This window comes from Bos indicus x Bos taurus, chromosome 28 (genome assembly GCF_003369695.1).
Source record: "Bos indicus x Bos taurus breed Angus x Brahman F1 hybrid chromosome 28, Bos_hybrid_MaternalHap_v2.0, whole genome shotgun sequence".
NCBI classification, from domain to species: Eukaryota; Metazoa; Chordata; class Mammalia; order Artiodactyla; family Bovidae; genus Bos; species Bos indicus x Bos taurus.
Genome location: NC_040103.1, coordinates 23,682,275 through 23,699,401, shown reverse-complemented (window position 1 = coordinate 23,699,401; position 17,127 = coordinate 23,682,275). Strand labels below are relative to the sequence as shown.

Sequence of the window (17,127 nt, the reverse complement as noted above, 5' to 3'; positions counted from 1 at the left end):
TGTAAAAGAATGAAACTAGAACACTTTCTAACACCATATACAAAAATAAACTCAAAATGGATTAAAGATCTCAACGTAAGACCAGAAACTATAAAACTCCTAGAGGAGAACATAGGCAAAACACTCTCTGACATACATCACAGCAGGATCCTCTATGACCCACCTCCCAGAATATTGGAAATAAAAGCAAAAATAAACAAATGGGACCTAATTAAACTTAAAAGCTTCTGCACATCAAAGACAGTCTTATACTTCATTTGGGCTACAGAGGTATTTGTGGTATAGTTATTGCCATCATCACCTTGATGGCAATAAATAAACCAGGTGGTTCTTGCTGATTCTTGTGTTTTATTGAATGCGTTTTTGAATGGGTTATTTCTGCATTAGAGGAAAACACCATCCTTCTAGGAGCTGTCCACATTCCAGCATTTTGCATCTGTTGTATTTATTATGGAAACAAGGCAAAAAAGAGTATTTAGTCATCTGCTGATTCCATTTGGTGCTAAACACATACTTTTATCCAGAGTGCAAGAATGCTAATTTATTTTATATACCAGGGTGGATTGCAGCCATTCCTAGAGATGTGAGTATTTAAATTGGGAAAAACTAAACAGTGGATATTCAGTGTATAGAAGATACATTCACACTATCTAGTTCTTAAGTAAGGCAAAATCTTTGTTAGTTAGGGATCTGGATTTTAAATATAACTTACCTTCTAATAGACAGGCATATACAATTGACCTTTCAACTACAGCCATAGCCATTATGTTTTAAGTTCAGAAGCTTTCTGTATGCATTCTGGAAAGTATGAAATATGACATAAGTAAAACTCAGAAGCAAATCATAATACATATATATATAGGTAAACTTGTTTTGAAATCTATCTCTGGAATAAGAGGGAAAAGTAAGCAGGAAGTTTTGTGCTGTCTATTTTTGTGTCCTTCATCTGTCTTCCTAGGTATAACTACACAGTTTTCTGGTATTTTATTCTCATATGTGATAGGATAATTTTTGTATGTGTGAGATATTTCAAAGTAATTGCAAAATTTTAATTTGAGTTGATGTTCATTCATTCATTAATGAGCATTTGGCAAATACATTTCATGTGCCCCCATGAAGCTTACATTCTATTGAATAAGACAGAAAGCAAACATGGTAAGTAGTAATAATATAAAGTGTATTAGTGATGAACAGTAATATGAAGAAAATAAGGCAGAGAAGGATTATGACATATTGAGAGAAATTGTTGAATTTTTTGATAGAGGGTGGAGGCCTTGCTGAAAAGTTGATTTTTGAGTAAAGACTCAAAAGTAAGAGAAGTCACAGATCCAGAAGAGTGTGCCAGCGATGGGATAGCCTAAGGTAGAGGTGCAATGTGCATTGAGTTTTAGAGAACCAGCAAGGAGGTCCATGTTGTTGGATCATAGTGAGCAAGGAGAGTAGTAAGGATGAGGTCAGAAAGGTGTGTAGGGTAGTTTGAGCAAAGCAGTGAACTGATGACATGCTAGAGGTGATAAGATGCCAAATTCTCAATAAATGAAAGTAAAACTGACAAATTTTGCTGACAAGACAGATAAGACGTTTGAAAGAAACAGCAGTAAAGGCTGAAACGTTTTTTGGCCTGGACATCTGAAAGAATTGCCATTTCCTGAACTGATGAATACTGGGAGTAGAGGGTCGAGGGGTATTATCAGGAGCTCAGGTTTTGATATGCTGTTTGAGAAGCATACTAGAGAACCAACTGACTTTTATTTTTAGTTGTTATTAGTTTTTATTTTTTGGCCACAGCCCATGGCATTTGGGGTCTTAGTTCCCTAACCATGGATCAAATCCATGCCTCCTGGAAGTATAACATCTTAACCACTGGACCACCAGGGAAGTCTCAAGAGCCAACTGACTTTAAGTCAGCTTTTTTTACTCTCTTTTACCTGATAAATTTGAAATGTTCACATGCCTCTCTGTGAAGAATTTCTTAACCTACCCATGCTTTTCTTTTTTTGTTGTTTAGTCACTAAGTCATGTCTGTCTCTTTGCAACCACATGAACTGTAGCCCACCAGGCTCCTCTGTTCATGGGATTTCCCAGGCAAGAATACTGGAGTGAGTTGCCATTTCATTCTCCAGGGGATCTTCCAAACCCAGGGACCAAACCCGAGTCTCCTGCATTGGCAGGTGGATTCTTTAATGCTGAGCCCTGCTCTTCTTTACAGTTCCTGTTACAATTCTGATCTGTCCCACTAATTTTCTTCACCATTTAACATGTATTATTTAATAATTTCCAGAGAGTTGAGGACTTCAGAGTGGGAGCTTATTTTTACTTTGTATTTGTATTTCCTCATAGCTCTTAGTTCAGTTCTACTGTATAAATACTTTATTGAGATCAACATCTAAGAATACTTAAAACTTAACCAGATTATTAACCTAAGTTATTTCTGTTTTCCTCAATCAAATAGATCTGATTATTGATTAATGTAGAGAACACTAACTTAACTTTCTAAAAACATGTTAAATATGGGACATCCTGCATGCATTCTGCTTAAGGTCTTGCTTCCTGCTAGGGAATGTAATTAGAAATTAGGTATTTTCAGAACAACCTGAGATACACAGCAATAAGCACTGAATGACACCCTTGCATGTAAGTGGTAAAAACTGTCATCAGCAGCTAGGCCAGAACACTTGGAAGAATAGTTCATAGGGAAATCTAGTTAGCCTAATTGGGAACACAATTAAAGAAGAATATTTCCATTCTAGAATGAGTGTAACTTAGCTCTTTACAGTTGTGATTTCCTCTTCAGAATTAGAAATTTTATCTCCTGGAGAAGTGAATTATTTTAAGGCAGTAACCCTCAAAGTTTTCCGATGTCTTTAAAGTGGTGATAGATGTTATTAATTAATTGGTCATTCTGTATACAAAGCCCAGGGAATGAAAGAATTAGGACATTATTTGGGCCCCAATAGGAACTCATAATTCAGTGAGAAACATAGATATGTCAGTGAATAAATATAGCCAATGGTAATGGTTTAATAAGTGCTAGATTAGTGCTATGTAAGTACTGTTGGAACATGTGAGTGTGTCTGCAGACGACAGAATGTGAGAATGTCTTGAAGGATAAATGACACACAGCAGGAGATATGAGGGGAGGTAGGGGCATAGCTCATGCAAAGGCACCTGTACAACCTCATGTGATTTTATGTGACTAGAGGAAAGGGTTCCTGTGAGAGAAGTGGTAGAAAGTGAAGTTGGAGAAGCTGGAGTCAGATCATGTTTGTCTATAATAAACAATATGAAATTTATTGTGGTTGAATTAAAAGCCATATGAAAATTTCAAGTTGGGGTGTGAGGATCATATTTGAAGTTTAGAGAGATTCCTCTAATTGTATCATAGACAAAATATTGTATTAGCCAAAAAGCTAATGTTTCTAATATTTCTGTGATTTTTTTCTCTCCTCCTTGTGTCACACTTTTTCCATTTTCTCCCTAATCATTTTTCCTCTAGACTACTATTAGTAATGAGGATAAGAACAAAGGGTACTTACTGGAGAAGTATTTGATAGGGAGAATAACAGATCTTACCTAATGATTGGAATGAGGGAATGGAAGAGTCAAGGATACTCCTTAAGTTTATTGTTAGTGAGTTGGGAATTGGGGTGCTTCAGTCCGAGAATGTTTAAGGAGAAACATTTTTGGGAGTGTGTATAAGAAAAGCAATGGGTTCAGTTTTTGGACATGTTTATTTTGAGATCCAACTTGAGTTATTCTGCTGGAACTCAGTAGAGAGGTCACTTCCTGTTAACCTAAATTTAGTATTCATTGTCATCTAAGAGGACAGAGGAGAAACTTTTAAGGAGGGAATATGGCCAATAGTTTACCATAGAGTTTGCCACAGAGAGAGGTCATATAAGAAAATTCTGGAAAATATTTCACATTAAATTAGGTAACCTCATTAATACCTTGGAAGGTAGGAATTATCATCCCCATGTTGTAGCTGAAGTAAGGTTAGTTATGACAATCAAAATCTCCTCCTATCGGAATGTTTTTGTGTTGGAATTGTAACCCCAAAGCTCATGCTGTTTTCATTATGAGACAGACTTCCTGCCTTGGAGTTGCCCAGCATTTGCCTCACCTCATGTTTGGTAGACTCCTCAGGCCCAGGGATATGTATTATCCATCTTTCCAATCTCTTCCAAGGTCAGATACACATATGGTGTAAATATAAATCATGGAGGCTGCATTCATAAGGTTTACACAAGCTTCTGTGCTAGAATTTTAGAGCAGAGGTCAGGGATTTGTTGTTGTTGTTGTTGTTGTAGTTTGTTTGGCTACAGTTGGATTTGAATGGTTTTTAAATGGGCTAGATACTCTCTAGTGTATGAGAGCTTCACCACTTTCCGTTGACTGACATCTGGGCTATTCATGCTTCACACTTAAAATAAGCACCTGAGTTTATAGATTTAGCTTTGCAGTCATACTTTGTAGCAGGTGTTTCAGGGCTGCTGAATTAAACTAAAAAGCCAAACAGTTCTTTTTTTTTTTTTTTTAACCTCTGGGAAAAGCAACCATTAAGCTATCATTACTAAGTTGCTATGTTTAGAGTTGTTCCTTTATCAATAGTAGATTAAAAAGGTCAAGAAGATACTTTTACTCTTTCTTCAAATATGTTTTTGGCAAAATAAATAACCTTATCAATCACAGTTTAATTTATGGTGTTACAATTTTGGCCTGAGGTTTTCTTATCAGCCTTATTCTAAAACTGAGTTAAGGAATAAGTTTGTTATCTGAGTTGTATTAGGTGTGACAATTATTTGTTAGGAAGGAATGCCTAAAATGTGTATTTTCTTTTGGGCCACTACAGAACCTACAGTCTGTCCTTAGACAGACTTTGTGAGAGATAATGAAGCTAATGACAATAACAAAAAAAATAGTGTTGGGTAGAAAGAGCATTAATATAGGAGCCAATCCTGGATCTTATTCATAACTGGGCCAATAAATGAGAGAAAATAGTGTTTCCCTGTAGGAAGCATTACAGCTATTTAATGAATGTTGGCTTTACTAGAAACAATCAGCAATACCACATTTTATTAATTTAAAAAATAATAGTACTTTTTATATCTTCTCAAGGTATTCTTTGTGAAAGAATAACTGGAAACATATTAAGCAGGATAAACCACTCCATGAATGTAAAGTATTATTAACTAAGAAGTTGCATCAATGTCCCTGGGCTTGGATCCCATTTATACTAAGTAACTCTATTCATTTTCTGAGATGTGCCAGAATATTTGGGAAGCCATGATTTATTTCTCTCAAGTGAGTTACAGAAACTTATATAAGGAATTATAAAGATAATGATAATTATTGATCCTTGACTAGATATTAAAATTCAAGATAACTCTCACAGGTACTAATTAATCTATATGGGAAAAGTTTTCTGACTTACAGATATTTGAATTTTTATTAGATTAAGTGATAAAGTATATGCACAAATGGAAGGAAGCATGAAGCACAGCAAGTGGATCTTATTGAAGTAGCTCATTTTTTAGTGCTTTCTGCTTATTCCTTTTACTATAATCATATGATAGATGACTTCAGATAATATTTATTTTTAGATATAAATTTTAGGCAAATAATAGATTAATGCATACTGTACTTCTTTCAGATGCATAGAAAATGAATGCAGTGCATTTCTGAACTTTATATATATATTTTCTTAACTGACACAATAGTCTGCATCAGAATTAAGTAATATTGCTTTCCTAGGAGGTTTCTTTGGAGTTTTAATATTCACTTTGGTGTATTTCAACTACTCAAGGTATGCATTAAGGCTCAGAGTACATACCCTGGGGATATTTCAATACGATCATTATATAGTTTCTCAGTTTTCTATTTGAATTTGAAGAATTCTTTTATTTTCTTCTTTATTGATTTTATTCTATTAACATGAAATAGAAAATGAGAAATAAGAATAGAAAAATCAGTGAAGGTCTTTCTCTGCTGCTTAATAATGTTTTGATTATAAAATCTTCCATTTTTTTAATCTTTATTTTTTCCTCAGAACCTTCTTTTTATCTTTGCAGTCTGTTCTTGTTTCACCATATTATATCCCTCAGCTCAGTTAATGCTAAGTATCCACTTTCTAATTTATGTTGGGGAAAAACATTTAAATTAGCAGGTGTTTGCACTATTTTGATTTCTAATAGAACATGAAGCTGCCCAGTCCAGTGAAGCAGTTAGCAGGCGGCATCTTGGCAGAAAGAAGATGGGATAAAAGCCAACCAAGAATGGAATCCAAATAGCAAAGTATCCATTAGACTTTTCTGCTGTATATCTCTTAGTCTTAAGAAAACAAAACTGATCTTTTATGAGCTCCCATCCCTCTACTACTAGAGTGCTTTTGTCAGCTCCAGAAATTTCATTTAAACACCTGGAAGAGAAAAAATAATGCGCATATAGTTCTGCTTTGTTGAGCAGGGTATCTGCTGAGCTATCCACTTGGGCCGGAATGTAGCTTAGTAAGGAAGTTTTCTCTGATTCTTTGAAATGTGTGTTTGTTCAAGGGTGTATGGAATCAATTGCTGTGAAAATCCTTTAGCTTTGCCCTTTCTGATGGCCAAGTTATAGGAACTTTCCCTTCTTATTTTTGAACCATTTAGATTTTTTTCTGTTTTAAACAGAAGTCCTTAAATGGGTCGATGATATTTACAAATGTATTTCATATCCAACTTTTTCATCCTTCTCATAATATCATGGGAAATGTAACATAACAGGTCTATATAGCTTTTTATACCAGTGACTATGTGCTTGGCTTTAGTAACACTTTTGTTTTGTTTGATTTTTGATATAAATTTTTTAAATTGAAGTATAATATGCATTCATGAAATGTATAGCCTATATGCATACAGGTCAATTAATTTTTCAAGCTAAACATACCACCTCCAAGGTAACAAGTACCCAGAGCAAGACACTGAGAATTGCCAGAATTCAAATGATCCCTTATGCCCCTTTCTAGTCTCTAATCACTCTCAAAGAATAAACACTATACTGATTTCTAAATTATAGATTAGCTTTGCTGACTTTGAACTTTATATAGACAGACTCAAATAATATTAATATGTACTCTTTATGTCTGGTATTTTCATTCCATATTTTATATTGTGGCATGTAACTGCATTTTGTTCATTCTTGTCACTTTGGGTTGCTCCTAATTTGGGTCTATATGAAGAGTATTTCTATGAACAATTGTATATGACTTTTAGTGAACATGAAAATATTTCCATAAATGTGTATCTTCTCCCAGGAGTGGAACAAAGTTGGCTTGTGGGAATGTACATATATATTAAACTTTAGTAGACACTATCAGTTTTCCAAAGCAGTTGTATCAGTGACTTCACTAAAATTTGATGTAAAGATAGATATAATTTAATTGTACTCTTTAGCTTTTTGTAGAATTATCATGTGCAAGTTTGTCTAGACTCTCTGGATTATGTATATTTTCCATATATTTGTTTTCTTGAAATAATCATATCCCAAGTTTCTTACCCTTTCTGAGTATAACTTCCTCTTGCTTATTTCTTACTAATTTTTCTATTTGTTTCTTCAAAAATGATTAAGATCCTTATATGTGCCGTGTACTGCTAGATAATGGATTAAAAAATAACTAAGCTATGTGCTTGCATTCAAGGGAAGTGTAATAAAGTGAGGGAGACAGCAATATGAATAGATGTATTTTTAATTGATTTCACTAGAATCTAAAATGCTTCTTCCTTGATCTATTGTTTCTATATTTAGTAAAGAAGTTCATCAACAACTTGTAAAGTTCATTTATAATTTCTATACTGTTAAAAAATCATGGATACTCCAATACAAATTTCCCTTTTTTGAAGAAAATTGACCCTGTATTTTTAGCTCCCTCATACAGAAGTCATACAGTCTTCCAAGTTGCACTTTTTTTTAAAATTTTAATTCATTTTTTAGAATATAGTGACCATAATTATCCACAGTATTTGGGGCCCTAAACTCTAAGATATGGATGTGTTTTTGCTTGCTTCTTTGTTATTTTTGAGAGTTCAATATCTTCTGATGTCCTTTTTGTTAATTTACAATACATATTTAGGTTTTTGGGCTAGCCCAGAAAACTTTCAGTTTTACATCTGCAAGAAACAACTTATGATTACTCCCAGGTTCTCTTTTTTGTAACATTTATCCTGGTGAAGGCCTGGTGAAGGCCCTGTAACTCCCACACACATGACTTTAGCTCCCAACTATAAGCTACTGATCCACCGATTTCTATTTCTTGTTCAATTCTCAATCCATGTATAGTACATTTTTATTTGGATAGTATGCTGGCATCTCACATTTGGCAGATAACAAAATGTACTTTACCTTACTCTTTCAAATGCATTATTCATCCCATATTCTCCATCTTAGTGAATGCATCACGAGGTACACAGTGGTTAAAACAATTTTCTAGAAGCTTCTAGATCCCTTCATTCCTCTTCCCCATCTAAGTATCACAGTGTCTTACCTTTTTCCCTCATAAATATTTCTGGACCCATCCTACTATGGGCTAGCAATAGTGTTCAGCATTTAGGCCCGCACTGTCTCTTGCTTGGATTATTGTATGGTCTTCCTGACTGAAATTTCATTCTCTCTGGTCACTAAATGGTCACTGCTAGAGCAATCTTTGAAGAACACACATCTGAGCTGTAGCACCCACAGTTCTTGAGCGTGGCATCTGCTTGCCTTTCTAGAGGGATTCATCACCATTCTTGCTCAGCGTCCCTATACTTGTAGTGGTACTTGCAGTAGCATGCAGGCTCCTTGCTCTGTTATGCCTCAGGCCTTTGGACATGCTGTTTTCTCTACACTGTTCACAGGAATAATTTTTGCTCACTGTTTAAGAGTCTTCTCCTCTGACAAATTTTCTTCAATTCCCCTCAATCTGAAGAACTTTCCTCTATGCTATCAATAACTCTATTTTAACTCCCATGTAAATTTTTTGTTTTCCCCTTCTGATCTGTAAGCTCTTTATTTTGCTTGCTTAACATTTAGCACACTGCCTGATATGTACAGGGGGGCTCAACAATACTGTTGAATGAACAGTTGAATTAATTAACTGATAGCTTAGAGCCCTCCGTTTTTATACTTTATGATCTTTAAAATCCCTAAATATATTTTGTTCTCTTTCCAGGGTTAAAACTCATATGTTGCTTCTCTACCCACTTGCACAGACTTGTAAGATCTTCTTTTTAAGTCCCATCTGTGTATTTCTTCATCAGCTGGAAGCATTTAATGTCTCCCTAACTTGGAAATCTCATGTAAGCTTTTTTCTTCTGGAGCATTAAAAAAAGATATTAAATAAGTACCAATCCTCAAGATGCAGTTCTTTACAATTCTTCATCCAGAGAAATCCCTAATTGACCCTACCATTTAATTCCTATTTTGACCTGGCTTTAAATTTAAGTATAAATAGACAACTTATGAACCTTTCATGTGATCGTTAAAACAAAAGAGCCACAACTTTTGTTTAGAAGTGTGACATTCATTAGCTGTCCTTTTATTTGTGTGCTTATTTACTACATTAAATTTATCCTTTGGGATGTCTTTTAGGAGAAATAACCTTGTCTTCTCAATTTTTCTTTCCTAAACTCTGTAACCTGCCTTTTTCCACCTGCTGCCATAATATGATATTTTTGTTACATTCACTGAACTTTTCTCACAAGCTTTGTTGGCTTGCTATTTAGGCTATCAGTGCTCATTAAGAATTCTGAAATTGCTTTAGGCAGAGATAACAAAGTATAGGCTCAAAAGCTGAAATATATTACAATTTTAAAACTTCAAAGTTCCTAGAGCATAAAAATTAGCATAGTTAACAGTGATATATATATAGCTACTATCAGAGTAAAAGGAATAATGTTTTAACTTTATCCTTATTTGTAGTAATACATGTTCACCGACTTTCATCTTCCAGAAACTACCTAAACATTGACCTTGTCATTCTAAATAGAGAAGTATAAGGTGTAAGTCATTTCAGAAGAAGTTAAATAGTTATAGCTATACTGTAATATGCGGAGAATTTTCTTCAGTTCTTTCTGAATATTTATACATGGTGTCATTATTCCTTGGAGGAGTGTACATCCTTTTTAAACATTAAATTATTTTTCCTCTAAGTCACATTGAGATAAATGTAGATAAAGGATCCACCTGCTAATGTAGGAGAAGCAAGAGATGTCAGTTCGATCCCTGGGTTGGGAAGATTCCCTGGAGTAGGAAATGGCAACCCACTCCAGTATTCTTGCCTGGGAAATTCCATGGACAGAGGAACCTGGCAGGCTACAGTTCTTGGGGTCGCAAAGAACTGGACATGACTGAATGAGTGCGCGTGCGCGCGCACACACACACACACACACACACACACACACACACAGAGTTGTACAAAACTGTTGGGAATATGAAAATCACGGGCTATCACAGAACAAAAACAGTGCCCCAAGTGTGATAAATTTTAGGAATAAAATATTTCTGAACTTTTCCTGTAATTCCCTACTACTTTACAAGCATATTCCAATTCTGTTATGCTACTTACTGAACCCCCTTACCAGGTTGGCAGGAGTACAGTTATCCTCATTTTTACAGATGGAAACACAGACACTGAAAAGCCGACTTGCCCAGCTTGAAATACTAATGACAGAGCTGAAACTTGAACCCAGACCAGAAATCTAGAGGGGAAATCATAGCAAGTCAGGAAAACCATGCAGTGTCTTTTCTGGGTAATTAATGAGTATGAACAGTGAATTGACAGCTACTTCTAACTGTCCTCCCTGCATCTTGTAAAAAAGTGAATCTCTCTCAAAGCCCACCTGAAGTAGCAGACAGCCTTTATTTTCAGAAAGGAAGGAGCTAAAATATAGTAGTGCAGCCATTTATTAGCCTCAGGTAGCATTATTCAAAGGTAGCAGAGTCTTGTGAAATAGTCATGGGATTTGCAATCAGAAGATTTAAGTTTACATCTCAGTTCTTCTGCCAGCTTTTTAATCTCCTGATACTAAATACCTGTTTAGTTAAAATGGGGCTGATAATACCAGCCTAACTGCCTCAAGGGGTGTTGTGATGATCAGTGAAATACTATCCAGAAACACTTTATAAACTATAAATCATTGTATAACACAAGTCCTCATCCTTGTATAATAGCAAGTGAGAGAAATCCTTTCCCTGCAAGAAGCTGTTAAGATCATGTTTTAGCAGTTTGTGTTACAATGCAAGAAATGCTACATTGAGCTCAGTCAGTTGGCCCAGGAACCCATACCATACCTAACTTTCTGACAGATAAAATTTGGGGGTATGTCAGATAATAATTAAATGCATAGTTTATGATTTTTCCTACCCCTAATTCTGAGTTTCCAAACTTTTTAAAGGTATTACTACCTTTGAGGCAATAAATACAAATCACTGTGTAACAAATCATGGAAAGTTAATGTGTAAGATCCTGGAGACATCACTCTTGAAGGAAGCCAGTTTTCTCATCTTTAAAAAGAGGAATAATATGTACCATGAGTTTTTATAAGTATTACATTAGATATTATGTATGGAATGCATAAATTATTGTTCAGTTCACTTGAGTTAGTTTTCTTTACACTTTTTATTTTATATTAATAATTTTAGATTTCTCGGAAAGTTGCAAAGATAATACAGAAATTTCTGATCTACTCTTCTGATTTCCTCCACTGTTAATGTCTTACATTTGCCACAATGAGCATCCATTGATGCATTACTGCTAACTAAACTCTGGACTTTATTTGGCATTCATTAATTTTTCCATTAATGTCTTCTTTCTGTTCCAGGATCTGATCCAGGGTTCTATGTTGCATTTAGTTTTCATGTCTCTCCAGTTTCCCCTGCTCTGTGATACTTCATCAGCCAGTCCCTTTGTTTTCTATGATCTTAATCGAGGAATACTGTCCAGATATCATGTAGGATTTTCCCCAATCTGGGTTGTTTGTTGTTGTTTTTTCATGATTAGATTGAGACTATGGGCTTTGGAGAGAATTCACGGCAGGTCAAGTACTCATCTTGTCACAATATATCAAAAATCACCCGATATCCTTGTGACATCATTGATGATGTTAACGTTCATCTCTTGGCTAAGATTGTACTTGCCAAGGAATTTTCCTGTAGATTTGAGCTGGTTTCGATCCACTATCACTTACATAGGACTTTCTCTTTCCTCTCCTCCCACTGTTTGAAATGCTTTTTATTTGTATTTATTGCAAATGTCATCTCTGAGGAATTATCTCCTCTGACCACCCAAGCTAAACTAGCTTTTCTTCTTGTCAGTTGCTGACACTCACTTTTGTGTTTTCTTGATAGAATTTGTCATTACCTGAGATTGTCTTATGTATTTGTTTATGTAGTTTATCATTTGCTTTCGGTCCCCTTTCCCTCAAACAAGAATATAAGCCTCAGGAGAACAAGGTCCCTATAGGATAATTCCCTTCTGTGCACTTGACATCTAAGAACAAGGGCTAGCATATACTAAATGCTCAATAACTATATGCTGAATAAATGTTGAAGAAAGAAAGATCTAAGATTAATTTATTAGCAAGTATTTCTGAAAAAGAATGAAAGATAGCTGAATGGTGTGAGGTTTAATTTAATATCCTTAACTGGTTTAGTTTTAACAAAAACGTTAAATGGAATCATCATGTGTATGCAAATAGGTAATCAGCATCCTTGGAATTGAAGCCCTCTTATAATTCAGTTAATAATGTGAATGCCAGAGTATTTTTCTGACATAAGTATATGACTGACACATGTAAAAGTTAGTTATCACACATCCGTACCATTGTGACCTTTATTTGCTAATTGTCTCAGCTTTATAGAACTTTTAACAGATTCAAGAGTGTAGAAATAATTTATGCTCTTAAGTTTAACTTATAGTTATGACTTCCTAGTGTCTATTATCTTTTTGTTTATATTGGCAGAAAAATGGAGCTTCTTTGTATAAATCTTTCTTCCATAACCTCTCTTTTTATTTCTCTCCTCAGGACCTAAAATCTCCAAATCAGAGGGATGAAATTGCAGGTGCCCGGGCCTCATTGAAGGAGAACTCACCCATACTTCATTCAATTTGTTCAGCTTGTTTGGAACATTCTGATGTTGCATCCCTTAAAGCTAGCAAGGACACAGTTTGTGGAGAAATTCAGAATGCCCTCAATGTAATTTCAAATGCTTCACAGGGCATCCAGAACATGTTAGGCCCACCAGAACCTCAGGCAGCAACACTGGGAAGTGCCCTTGATGAGCTTGAGGTAAGTTGAGAGAAAATTAAAATGTGATTTGGTATACCAGTAAGAAAATAATTAAATGTGTGTGTTTTAAGATGCTTGGGTTGGAGTTCAGAGTATGAGTAAATAAAAACCCTACTCAGTCTCAATCATTGTTTGTGTTTTCCAGGGAATTGATTAGCAGGTAGATATTCTACCAGTAAGGAGAAGGAAATGGCAACCCACTCCAGTATTCTTGCCTAGAGAATCCTGTGGACCGAGGAGCCTAGTGGGCTGCCGTCTATGGGGTCAGACATGACTGAAGTGACTTAGCGTGCATGCGTGCACGCATTGGAGAAGGAAATGGCAATGCACTCCAGTGTTCTTGCTTGGAGAATGCCAGGGACGGCGGAGCCTGGTGGGCTGCCGTCTATAGGGTAGCACAGAGTCGGACATGACTGAAACGACTTAGCAGCAGCAGCAGCATTCTACCAGTGGGTTTCCTGGGTGGCTAAGTGGTAAAGAATCTGCCTGCAATGCAGGAGACATGGGTTCAATCCCTGGGTTGAGAAGTAGGAAATGCCAACCCATTCCAGTATTCTTGCTTGGGAAATTCCTTGGACAGACGAGCCTGGAGGATTATAGTCCACTGGGTCGCAAAAGAGGCGACACAACTGAGTGACTAAACAACAACCACATTCTATCAGTAGACTTCTGATTCCTTTACATCTCTTCCAAGGATGTCAATGAATTTAAATTGTGATTGTTAATTATATTGATATGACTTTATTTTACATAGATCAGTTTATGAAATACAGAGTTTATTCATTCCATGAATACTTATTATTGAACTGTTCTTTCTGCTTGGGGTATAATTGAGCACTGCTCTCACGACCTCTTTACATTTTAGTCTGGACTAGGGTGGCTAGTCAGAGAAGGTGATGGTACCCCACTCCAGTATTCTTGCCTGGAAAATCCCATGGACAGAGGAGCCTGGTAGGCTGCAGTCCATGGGGTTGCTACGAGTCGGACACAATTGAGCAACTTCACTTTCACTTTTCACTTTCATGCATTGGAGAAGGAAATGGCAACCCACTCCAGTGTTCTTGCCTGGAGAATCCCAGGGACGGGGAAGCCTGGTGGGCTGCCGTCTATGGGGTTGCACAGAGTTGGACACGACTGAAGCGACTTAGCAGCAGCAGCAGCAGGGTGGCTAGTGAATATTAAGGCTAAATTTTGTAAGAAGAGCAAGCTGGATTTGACAATTCAAATTAGTTGTAGGGTGTGAGAGAAAGGGAAGAGTCATGGCTGGTGTTGCAGTTTAGATCCTTTAGAAGCACACACTAGACAGAGTTTGGGATACAAGGTGTTGTTAGGAATTAATGTCTATGAAAGAAGAGGAAGGGAGCAGGACTGAGTAGAGGAATAAGTCTACCTGTGAGCTGGACCTCCAAAGCTGAACCAGTGAGCAAGGAGCTCTGACGTGAGTCTTAACCTCAAGTGTATCTTGTCGGGCAAAAATAGTCAAGCCTCTTTCAGTCACTGGAGGCAGGTCACCCTGCCCTGGAAAGGGTTTGACCTGCAGACATGGGGAGTGGGGATAACCTCTCTGCAGCTGAGGCAGATCCTAAAGGAACTGACAGCCAGGGACATTTGCTGGTCTCACTCTCCACAGCTAGGCAGCAAGTCCTACCTGGAAGGGAGACGTGGGCAGTACTTCTCTGTTCCTACCACAGATAATTACCAAGTTTTTGTTGTTGCTGTTTGTTTATTTTTTGGCTTGAGCAATTGGATGAGTTTTTATCGACTATGATGGGGAAGAAATGGGTGAAGTCAGTTTTGAGAGGAAGATCAGCAACTTAGTTTGCAAAATGTTGAGCTATTTCTCAGACATTCCAGTATAATGTCAAAGATCATTGGTTATCCAAGTCAGATATGTACTTGTTTAATGGAAGACAATTCTATATAATGCTTAAAGATAAGGGTTCAGGAGACCAAATACCTGGGTTCCTATCCGTGCTGTGGTGGTTGCTGCCCATGCAATCTTAAGTAAGCTATTTTATTCAACTCTTAATTTTCTAATTTCCTGCCTATAAATTGAAAATAATAATAATAGGCCCTATACTTTAGTGTTGTCTGACTCGGTGAATAATAATACATGTAACAATGCTCATAGCAGTGGCTGGCATATAATGAGTTCTCAGTAGATTTTAGCTTTCATTATTAGTGGCAGAGGTGACTATTTGGAAGCAGATACTTACATAATGGAAAAAAAAAAGCACAATTAAAATTACTAAAGTTTTACTGATAACTTAAACAAGCACACAGCCTATAATTCTTGTGTTGTTCTTAACATTATTACTTTCACAATAAACTTATTAGATATATAATTCATTTAAATTTAAAATAACCTTTCCATATGCTTTTACTTTAGTCACACATCTTAAACAGGCATTTTCATTTCTAATCTTATTAAATTCCTAATTGTTGGCATCAATGAAATAATCTATTAAGTTCCCAATTATTACCATTAATGTGAAAATTTTAGGACCTATTTGTCTAGATGAGGTGGAAAAATAACGATGGTTCTTTAATAATACCCAATCATCTAAATGTTTGCCCTGTGTAATCAATACTTGGTAAACTTGTCTATTAGATGAGTGTTTTGTCTTCACAATAAGATTGAAAAATACCCTGTAGGCAAGATTATGTTTTCAACTAATTTTATACCAGTGATACTAGCTGAACATTATATCTCCCATGGAACAATATGTAGCATTTTTTGATAGCTAAACATCTAACATAAGTTTATCACTTTTTACAAGTGTCCATTATAAGTGGGGGCTTCCCAGGTGGTAAAGAATCTGCCTGCAATGTAGGAGATGTGGGTTCACTCCCTAGGTCAGGAAGATCTCCTGGGGAAGGAGATGGCAACCCATTTCAGTATTCTTGCCTGGAAAATCCCATGAACAGAGGAGCTGGAGGGCTACAGTCCATGGGGTTGCAAAGGGTTGGACTCAACTTACTCACTAAATAACAACAAACCATAGAAGTGGTTTTTTGTTGTTGTTGTTGTTATTGTTGTTTTACAGAAAATAAAACAGATTTATATAAGTTTTTTTCAAATCAGAAGGCTAGTGAGTGGTAGTAATCAGGATCTAGTCTGTCTGACTTTTGAAGATATTTCTAACTTCTGTGTTATACTGAATTCTCACAGGTAGACGTTAATGTGCTTAATTAAAATTCAACAAAATTTATTCTACAATTCTTAGTTTATTGGAGCCATCAGAAAAATTATAAATGTAACTTAGCCCCAAAGATGGCATAACTTTTTATTGAAAATTTATTTTCTGGGTACCTGTGTTACTTAAGTGTAAATAGTCTGTATATGGGGAGTGACTAGAATGGTGAGGTGAAATTTGCAAGAGTGGACAGATAGGATTGTGTATCACATTTTCATAGTACTAAACCGAATTGTGTCAGAGGATGCTTGTGTAAAACCAATACAATATTGTAAAGTTAAAAAATAAAAAAATAAAAAAAAAAATAAAATGTGAAAAAAAAAGAGGTCCAGTTTATCTCAGATACTTTTTTCTGTATTAGAAGAAGGCAGAAGATTTTGAAATTGTCTTCCTTCAGGGACTTCTCTTTTCTCACTTTAGTTGAAAGTGATAGGCGAGAAATGGCAGTGGTTGGAGAAAAGGAAAAAGTAATATGTGTGTGTGTGTGTATGTGTGTGTGTGGCTTGGATGAGAATGGGCATACGTATAGTGATAGATAGAGACTTTCTTTTCGTAAGATAAGTGGCTGACTCCCTTATCAAGGCAGGGTGGAATTTCAAATATATTGCCCAGAAATCCCAATACGGTCT

The 17,127-nt window shown here is 36.0% G+C and overlaps 1 protein-coding gene across 3 annotated transcripts in view; it reads left to right on the top strand.

Annotated features, from left to right (window-relative positions):
- The window catches only part of CTNNA3 (catenin alpha 3), a 1,910,358-nt gene that overhangs the window by 450,829 nt on the left and 1,442,402 nt on the right, over positions 1-17,127 (top strand). For all 3 annotated transcript variants that reach the window (XM_027530426.1, XM_027530429.1, XM_027530428.1), the window contains exon 6: positions 13,038-13,301. In XM_027530426.1, coding sequence (XP_027386227.1) covers positions 13,038-13,301 — 264 coding nt within the window. The remainder of the gene's footprint in view (positions 1-13,037; positions 13,302-17,127) is intronic.